General features: G+C 45.6%; 1 protein-coding gene across 1 annotated transcript in view; it reads right to left on the bottom strand.

Moving 5' to 3' along the window:
- Positions 1-2,202: 2,202 nt before the first annotated feature.
- Positions 2,203-9,806, bottom strand: part of Pole (DNA polymerase epsilon, catalytic subunit) — a 50,025-nt gene continuing 42,421 nt past the window's right edge. The window contains exons 42-49 of the mRNA XM_055606405.1: positions 8,850-8,982; positions 6,983-7,157; positions 5,641-5,772; positions 5,312-5,505; positions 3,791-3,991; positions 3,314-3,439; positions 2,623-2,712; positions 2,203-2,540 (exon numbers count right to left, since the gene is read on the bottom strand). Coding sequence (XP_055462380.1) covers positions 2,427-2,540; positions 2,623-2,712; positions 3,314-3,439; positions 3,791-3,991; positions 5,312-5,505; positions 5,641-5,772; positions 6,983-7,157; positions 8,850-8,982 — 1,165 coding nt within the window. The 3' untranslated portion in view covers positions 2,203-2,426. The remainder of the gene's footprint in view (positions 2,541-2,622; positions 2,713-3,313; positions 3,440-3,790; positions 3,992-5,311; positions 5,506-5,640; positions 5,773-6,982; positions 7,158-8,849; positions 8,983-9,806) is intronic.

Genomic DNA, 9,806 nt, shown 5'->3' with positions numbered 1-9,806 from the left:
GATGAGCCTCAATTGTGGCCTCAATTCTTTGAGAGCAGCCATGTGCTCAGGAATATAAGGCAGGAGAGTCAGTCTCCTTCCCAGGGGAACTAGTTACTGCACCTTTGCTCTTAGTAGAGTGATCCTGGCTAGGCAGACTGTTGGGAGCCTGGTTCTTGGTTCTCTGGTGAGTATGTGCCACCAGAAAGTATCCTAGCTCAGACCAGTACACCAAGTGGCAGTGGCTAAAGAATTAGGAAGGGGACCCTTCAGTCTCTGCCCACATTGCCTCACGATGGCATGCTTGTGTGCGCCCCTAGTTGTCACACCAAGTATTTATAGGATGCTTGGAAAAACACTAGCTCTTGATAACCCCAGAGCCTTCCCTTTTTTAGTCATGGCCTCCACAGGCCACAAAATGTTTAACTTTCCCCGTGTCTGGTTTAGATGTCCAGCTCTAGTTTTAGACAACTTTCCAGTTTTGTCTCTGGCTACAGCTTAGAAACTAGGGCCAGAGAGGCAGTTTTCTTTCTCAAAATCCCTAAACTGACCTCTGAGGGAACCCAGGATGAGTGGTATCTGTGGCTGCAGTGACTTAGCCTGTGCTGCTGCTGTCCATCAGCTCTGCTGGGAGACAGCCAATGCCTCTTGGGCCCAGAAATCCAGGAAGCTAAGTTAACCAGCTCCCTCCTTCCCCATTATCTCTAATTTGATTTGATCTCCATTCAGCAAGTCCCAGCCAGCTCAATCCACATTCCAAACAGGGAGGATCAAGCAGGTATCAGGTTTCTCCCTGAAGACAGCCTGAGCTCATCAAGGTTCAGACAAGTGCCTGATGGATAGATATTAAACTTCCCTTTCAGAGACTGAAGCTCCCTATACAAATACAAAATAGTAAAACTAAGAAGTGGAAACTATAGGGAGAAGTGATTAAGTAGTTACGAGCACTTGTACGTCTTTCAGAGGATCGGAATTTGGTTCCCAACACCCACATGGTGGCTGACCATCTGTAACTTGAGTTCCAGGGGGATCCATCTCTTCTGACCTCTGTGGGTACCAGGCACACACATGGTGCATACACATACATGTGGGCAAAATACTCATGCGCTTAAATTCAGTAATTTACTTGGCTGCTGCCCTGGTAAACTAGCCTAGGCCAGAAAGAGGCAGTAGACAAGGGCTGCATTTAGCTCAGTGAGTGCAGGAGTTCTATTACTTCCCGAGACCAGTGAATGGTGGTTCTGCTCACCTAGCAGAAGGGTCAGTGCCAGTACCCAGTAGGTGAGAACGGCTACTTATTCCACCACTCGAAGTGCTGAAGAGCATCATATTAAAAAGGCTGGAGATTAAGTTGCCCCTTTAAGAGGATGGCAGCTTCAGTGCTCTGGGTCTCTGATGTCCTGAGGAAAGTGGTGACTGAGTACCAGCCCTCAACATATCTCCCCTGAACCCTCACATTGGCACTCTCTTTCATTTTTCCTTGTTTCTTCAACAGCGAAGCCTAAAATCTTACATGTGAGAGGGCATTTTTCTAAAATCTAAGTCTTATACAGGGCATTAAAGTCCATGATTAAATGACACTTAAAAACCCTTTACTTGTGGGCCTCAGGCTTAAGAAGTCCTTGCTATATATAGTCCTGGTAGACAGAGGTGGATAGAGTGGGTATTCTACATAGACTAGGCAGGTCAGGGATGTTCTACCTTTCTGGCTTGTCTCAGCCCAGCCCTTGGACAGCCCAACTCCATGTTTCACTTAAGACACTGGGTGGAAAAAAAAAAAGGGGTGGGGAGAAGGGCTGGAGAAATTCTTCCCGAGTTCCTGAGTTCAATTCCCAACAACCACATGATGGCTCATAACCATCTATGAGATCTGGTGCCCTCTTTTGGTGTTCAGGTATACATACAGGCAGAATATTATATACATAATAAAATAAATAAATCTAAAAAATAAAAACAAAAGACACTGGGTGACAGATAACTTTTCAGACTCTTCTCTGAAGCAAAAAACCTTGGGTCTCCACATGTTTAGGACCTGGATTTCCCAGAAAGCAGCCCAAATTCTACTCTCAAGAAGCTGAGGGAAAGGACCATTTGTCTAAAAAATAAGACTGGCATGATCAGGGTTTTGCACTGGCTTCTGTATCTCTTCTGCCTACATCCCCCAACTTCATTTTAGAACCTATCTCATGTTCAAACAGGAGGCAGGACAACTTGTATGGAAGGAGGAAGCAGAAGCTTCAAAAACATGTTTTATTTAGCAGCTAACTACTGAGGACAGAGCCATTCTCTGTTCCTGCTTGTTGATGTCGCCTTAAAGCTCCCTGAAGCATTCTCTCTGTTCTTCCCAGCCTGTGGTCATGAGTTTGGAAAAGCCAGGTGGTCAGTGGTTCATCCATTTAGAACAGGCATTAAGATTGGGATACCAAGGTGTCTTCAGCCCAGGCTTGCTAACAGTTTGATAAAGGGCTTGTCTGTAGCAGCCATTCTATGGTCTCCTGGAGGTATGACATGCTGTAGTGCTTGGCAATGTTCTGGAAGATTCTAATCTGTTCCATGAAGACCTGTAGGAACAAAGAGACACAATGACTCTACTCAAGACAGAAGGGACAGATGACCCAGAGTGTGTCTGTGAGAATGGCCCACCTCAGTGTGGATGGTGAGAACAAAGTCCCCTGCACAGCTGCAGTACACAGGCATATGGGTCTCTTTCATACCATGGCACTTCAGGCATACCTGAAACAAGGAAGCAGCAATATTGATCTTGGCTCAAACTGTCATCATACTGGATCCTATCAGCAGCTTTTCAGCCTAGTTGAGGAAGGATACCTCCATGGAACTACTGGCAAATTTATTTCCCTGCTGCAGTCACGTCAGGACTAAGCACCTTGATGAAATTCAAGATTTATTCAAATCTTGCTAGCTCCTTTCCCAAGATGCCCACCTTGCTATGGGTATCTCCAATCTGATCTACTAAGGCCTGGGAGTATCCCATGTCCCACAAGGCTCTGTCCTAATAGTTGCCCAGGGATATACCTAAGGACTTTGCTCAGGCACTCATAAACTACTGCTGAAGCTTTCTCTGCTCTCATCTTGCACTCTACCACTGATACTTTTTACTGACTATTGCGTATCTCCCTCCACTGGATGGACGAAAGTGCTCCCAGAAGGTACCAATAGATGGTGACAGAATGAGTATGCTAGGTGCATGGATGAGGACTGATTCCTGGGAAGTTCCTTGGAGGCAAGACTCAGGACCTAAGAATGATCTTGGCCTCCCTGAAATCCTGAAATGCTGATAGTGTTTGGAAACTCCTGGGTGTACTGGGAAGCTCACCAGGTCCTGAAGTGTAAAGGCCATCAACTTCCTCTGCAGGGCTTCCACCAAGGCTGATTCAATGGCAGCTGAATCGTAGGGGGACTGACAATTGGAGCAGAGCCACTGAGGCAGGATAGCCCCATCCTGGGAGAGTGGGGAGAAAGGCTGAGAAGTCAGTGTAAGTGGTAGCCATGGACCACCTGGGCAATAGCACAGAGGGCTGGTGTAAAGGGAAAATGTCAGAGGAGTGCTAAGGCAAAGGTAACCATCACTGCTCATGGCTGCATTCCGCACAGCCTGAGCCTTTCATTTGTGCTGACCAGACCTTTTCTAGCATGCTGCAGGAGAGTGGCTTATGGGTGGCCTGTTTTTAATTCATGAACGAGTCACTGGGGCAGTATATTATAGGTTATATACTCAGGTTGGAGACTACAGGTTGAACTATGTGTTCCAACCACTCTACATTTAGAGGTTCTGATCATCAGCTGAGCTCACCTGAGAGAAAGAGGAATGTTTACATAGGTCCAGGTCTCGGCAGAAATTGCAGCTGTGGCAGATCACCTCAGGGAGCACATAGGAGTGGCAGGGGTCTCTGAACTGGGCCTCCTCAGAGAATTCACCCACACCTACCAGGCGAAGTAGGTCTCTGTTCAGCTTATCCACCTCATTTGTGATGTTTGTATCCAGAGACAGTACCTATGGGGACCACAGCCCATCATGAAGTAGCTCTTAGGCCGCTCTGCCTGGACCAAATACCTCTTTTTAGTTCATGTCCCCGCATCATCTTAGCCCTTCTTCCCACCTGGAAGCCCCAGGAAGAGCTGGTTCTTTACAGTGGCAACTCTAGTGAATAGAAACTTCACTGATGAATACATCAAACATTTAAACTAGGAAACAACATTGATTCTACACAAATCCTTCTAGAAACCAAAGAGGGCGGACATCCTAACTTGTCCTAGGTCAGCATCATCCCAATACTAAAGCCAGACAAAGACACAGGCCGTTAACTACCATGAGATGGACACAAAAACCCTCTACGAGTACCAGCAGATGAACAACCCACCAATATACAAACAATACAGACTCCAAGAATAAAGAAGCACAGATAAGGCCAATTAAGCTTTTCTTTGGTTATTATTATTATTATTTTGGTTATTATTTTTAAAAGACAGTCTTACTTGATAGCCTTTGAAGATACAGGCTGTCGTCAAACTGTGATCTTCCTGCTTGCCTGAGCCTTCCCTAGAGCTGGACTGTAGGTGTCAGCCACCATGCCTAGCCCAATTAAGCTTTGAAAGGGTGTAAACATTCAATGGAAAAGGGCTTTAGAACTGGACATCCTGGAAACTTGTACATACAGTGTGAAGACAAACTAAAAATGGACCACAGATCCCAAGTGCAGTTCATCCCAGCTTGTTTTCTGGCAAAGGTGGGTCAAGTTGCTGTTCAAAGTGTATTTGTGGAGAGGAAAAAAAAAAAAAAAAAAAAAAAAAAACATTCCCAGCTCACTATGTTAAACCCTAGGGTGTGGTCACCTGATATTCAGTGTTCAGCCTCAGAGTGAAGCACTGGGAAGCTCAGATAGCACAATGGACAATAAGTGCTTTGAGTAATGACCTGACATGGTCACTGGTAATATCATCTCAGCATACTGGCCTGCCTTTCCCAGAAAACAAGCTCTGTCACCTCATTTGGTCTCAGAGGTCTGTCTGACTCATCAAGCCCACTAGTGGCAGGGGATCCATGAACTCCTTTCACTTCTACCTGCTATAACTTTTCCAGCATCTGCTCCTACTCCAGAGCCTCTGTGCCTAGGTCCAGGTCTCTCAGAGTGCCTCATGGTAGCACATTTCTAAAATGCCCAGCCTTGTTATGGTTTACTGCCAGGCTTAGGATGTATCAGAGTAAAGCTTCCCATGTGATACCAAAGCTCAAATGCCTCAACAGTGGGTTGCATTTGATAGGAACGCAGCAAATTCTGATGGAATGATTGAAGGACTTATACATGGCCCTCACCTTGCACACATATTTGATGAACTCCAGAGCAGGATTATTGAGCAGCAAATGTGAACCAGGGAGGACAGGGAACATTTCTGAGGGCTCAGTGGAGTTCCGAGAACCCGTGACTTTCTTCTGAATTTTCTGAGTAATGGTGAAGAAGCTCTGAGTGAGCTCATTTGCCACATAATCTTGAGAGAAACTGATCATCCCTGGGAAAAAGAGAGTGCTAAAGAACAGATTCAATTGGCACTGGGTATCTCCTACCCAGTTGCCTGTATCATCTGAGGCACACAGATCAGGCTATGGCAATTAGCAGTATCCTTCTGTGACCAGGGACTGCTCACCAGGAAGGGCTCCAGCTGCCCCTTCAGCCTCCTGGGAGAACTGGCTGGCCCCTTTCCTCTTCACAGGGGTACTGCCTGGGGCACTGTGTCTCAACTCATCCTTCATGCTATGGTATACAGCCACGATGTATGCTGCAGAGAGAGGCAGACATAGGTCACAGGAGGACCTGAGAGTCAGTGATATGCTGGAAAATACTCCAGAATTTGAAGGAGCCCATGGCTGCCTAGATGGTCAGACATACTCATCTGAAATGTCACTTTTAGCGATAACGTATCTGCTGGCCTTGGATAAGTCCAAATTCAAATAGAGAATTGGATACAAGAAGGGACCTTGCAACAGGGTGGTGTGGTGGCGCATCTTTAATCCCAGCACTCTAGAGGCGGCAGAGGTGGAGGCAAAGAGAGGCAGAGGCAGGCTTTATGTTTGAGGCCAGCCTGGTCTACTGAGCAAACTCCAGGACAGCCAGACCTACACAGAGAAACCTTGTCTTGAATTCATCCTTAGAATAGTGAATACATAGGACAACAAGGATAGACAATGATAGTGTGTGAAAACAGATCCTTAACAGCAAATGCTGACAGTACCCTAAAACCTGAGCCCACATGCCTGGAATATTTTCCCTTTCTTCCTTTTTCTTAGGTTTTTCCAAAACAGGGTTTTTCTGTTGGGTGTCCTGGAACTCACTCTATAGACCACGCTGTCTTGAACTCAGAGATTCACCTGCCTTTGCCTCACAAGTGCCGGGATTAAAGGCATGCACCACCACCACCACCACCACCACCACCACCCGGCTAACCTGGAATATTTCTTGAGACAACTTGGAAAGACATAAGCAATCACAAATGAAAGCACCTGTTGGTACAAACCTGTGAGATGTATAAGAAGTTCTATCACTGTCATTTTAATGACCATGCTTATCACTAGTTTTCCTGTTGTAATGAATGACACTGAACTATAAAAGTCTAATTTTTATGCTTACCTGCATACCGAACATGATAACCAGGTCTACAAACACTTTCAGGTATAAGAGTTTCCTAGTTAGTGAAGCCCCAGAGGCTAGCCTCATTACTGTGTGTACATGCACATATTCCCAGGTATGTTAGCCATGAACCTACAAGAAATAGAACTAGGAAAACACTTTTGGGATACCCTTAGGGGCAGCTGCTCAGGAGGCTTAGAGAAAAGACAGAGAGCCCTTCTATTATTTGTCCTCAGGTCCCTATGCTGAAACAAGTAAAGAAAGCAGCAGCCCTACTAAGCTGGACTTTCCAATTTTCCTCTCCACACAAGGAACCAGAACTACTTTTAGTAACTCGGTTGTCCAGTGTTAGCTTGACTCACCTGAAACAATCATGAGGAAGTAGCTTTGGCAAGAGGCTGCCTGTGGCAAGAACTGCAGAATGTTCCAATTGTTCTCTAATAAGTCCTCAACCTCAGATTCCTCCAGATCCTCTTCCTCCTCATCCTTTTCCATGTCTTCCTCATCCTCAGTTTCTTCCCTTGCCTGAGAGCCTTGCTGCAACACAATAACACACATCCACCATGGCAACAATATACAGTAACAGGACATGGGAGCCAGGACTCCTTCAGCTTATATCTTCTGGATGCTCATATTGCAAGACCAATGCTCCATGGAGCACGTCTAACTGCTCCATGACTGGGAACTGTGGTTTTCGTTTATACTTTAAAATTAACCAACTTCCTCTCCCAATAGGAGTTGTGGCTAACTAACCACAACTTCCCAGTGACCAGCTTCTTCCTCTGGATTTCTCCTTTAGCTGGGAGTGGTGCTTTGAATCTGTGGCTCCATACTCAGGATGCCAAGGCCAAGAGCCACTGGAGATGAGGAATTCAAGGCCAGCTCAAGCCACACAATCAGAATCCATCTCACAAAGAAGAATCTCTTCTTGTGTTGGTGACAATTTTCCCACAGGCTCAACTTGACTGTACGCTTGTGATTCCTACCACGGTGAATTTAACGTCTATAATAGTTTATGGGAAAAGTTGACACTAACACTATGCTATTATCCTGATGGACACATTTCCTTTTTTCCCTCAGTAAAGTCTATCTCCTAATCTCAACTCTAATTAGAACTGCTACTGTCCTGACCTTTGAGCCATGACGCTAAGGAAGCCTTCCTTGACCATGTCCCCCAGCTTCTCTGACTTTTGAGACCACAGCTTCTCATCTTCCTGCTTTCCAGTGCTTCTCCTTCTAGCCTTCTGTGAGGACTACATGGAGAACAAAGGTCTGTTGTCTCAGCCTACTCCTTGGGTATTACTCTAGCATAAGGCGGTCACCTGTCTCCTTTTCACCAATGCCACACCTCCTCCTTCACATGGCTCTTGGTTGCAACCTTCATTCACCCAGGTATGGCTCATACCTGCTAGCTCCTGGACCCTGCTTTTTCATAGCTTTGCATTGGCATCCCTCCCCTAAATTGACACTGCCTGCTTTATTCCCCTTGTGGTTTATTTTTATTTTATTTTTCTTTTCCAAAACTGTGTAGGCCAGGCTGGCCTTGAACTCATGATCTTCCTGCTTCTGCCTCCTTCAGCAAATCCTACTGGTGTGCGCCACCACAACCGGCTTATTTGTATTTTTTTAAAGATTTATTATGTATACAGTGTTCTGCCTTTATGCCAGAAGAGGGCACCAGACCTCATTATAGATGGTTGTGAGACACCATGTGGTTGTTGGGAATTGAACTCAGGACCTATGGAAGAGCAACCAATGCTCTTAACCTCTGAGCCAACTCTCCTGGGCAACCCGACCCCTTGTGGTTTATTAGTCTCAGAGGACTAAGTTAATGCCAGAATTTCCATTTCCACTAACGTTGACCCCTATCCTGTGCAAAAAGTGGGCAATGTGAGCACCTAAAACTATTGCCCAGGCACCCATGTGCCTGAGCTGTTCTAACTCCCAGGGTGTGTTGCTCTCTTGCCATATCTGGCTTTGTCAGTATTTCCACGGCTAACCCTACCCCTCTCTTTTCCATGAATTTGGCCAGTTTCTGCCTCATGGGAAGCTTTTTGCCCCCACTAGGGCTAACACTGTGCTCCCAACATTTCCTATAAGCTGATGAACTGGGTGGAGTCAGCTCTTTGCTTCTTCTGATTGATGAGAAGCCTTAGGAAAACAGTACCTGCCACAGGGGTGAACGTGGCCCTACATAAATATATGTGGAACCATACCCAGCTATCTTACCTGTCCACAGTAAATACTGGGTGGAACTTTTCCTTTGATTCCACCATAGTTGGATGGATCCATCCAGAGAAGGAATTCCCAGCATCGAGAGAAAGAGATTGTCAGAGAATGGAAGATCTCTTTAGAATGGATGCTACAAGAAACCAGACAGAAACTATTAAAGTGATACAGCAGTTTTCCTTGTTCTTCCCTTCCCTTCTTTTCCTCTGTAGCTATGTATTCATCCTTTTACTTACAAGTGAACTTCACTTGGATCCAATCCCTCAAACTTTCTAGAATACTGAAGAAACTGCCTGGAAATAGCTGCCCTGGGAATGAAGGTGACCAAGAAGCCAGGGTGAGCCCAGGGTCCACTATCTCTACCTTAGACATGTCATCAACAGCACTGCTTCCTGTTTTCAAGCATCGTTTTCTTCATCATACCACTGCTAGCTAAGTTGGCCTCTATCACTAATCTCACCGTTGGTACCCCCGAGGGAGGGAGAAGGTTCTAAACAGACTACTCTTTCTTTTTTTTGTTTTTCAAGACAGGGTTTCTCTGTATAGTCCTGGCTGCCCTGGAATTCACTATGTAGACCAAGATGACCTCAAACTTAGAGATCCACTTGCCTCTGCTTCCCAAGTGCTGGGATCAAAGGCGTGCATCACCACTGCCTGGCTTTTTTTTTTTTTTTTTTTTTAAGATTTGTTTATTTATTTTAATAAACATAAGTGTTTGCTGTTAAGAACGTTATTGCTCTATCAGAATTGGAGTTCAGTTTGTGTGGGTCACAAAGTTCTTTAACTCTATCTAGCTTCAAGGGCTCTGACTGATACCTTCTTTTGCTCTGGGCACCACATACACAGGTGTACACATGTACATACATGTACACACACATTCATCTCCCCCCTCTCTCCTTCTCTTCTCAAACACACACACACACACACACACACACACACACACACACACACACACAC

This window comes from Psammomys obesus, unplaced genomic scaffold (assembly GCF_907164565.1).
Source record: "Psammomys obesus unplaced genomic scaffold, mPsaObe1.curated_primary_1811, whole genome shotgun sequence".
NCBI classification, from domain to species: domain Eukaryota; kingdom Metazoa; phylum Chordata; class Mammalia; order Rodentia; family Muridae; genus Psammomys; species Psammomys obesus.
Note: the sequence above shows the minus strand (reverse complement) of the source record. Positions and strands in the feature narration are given on the sequence as shown.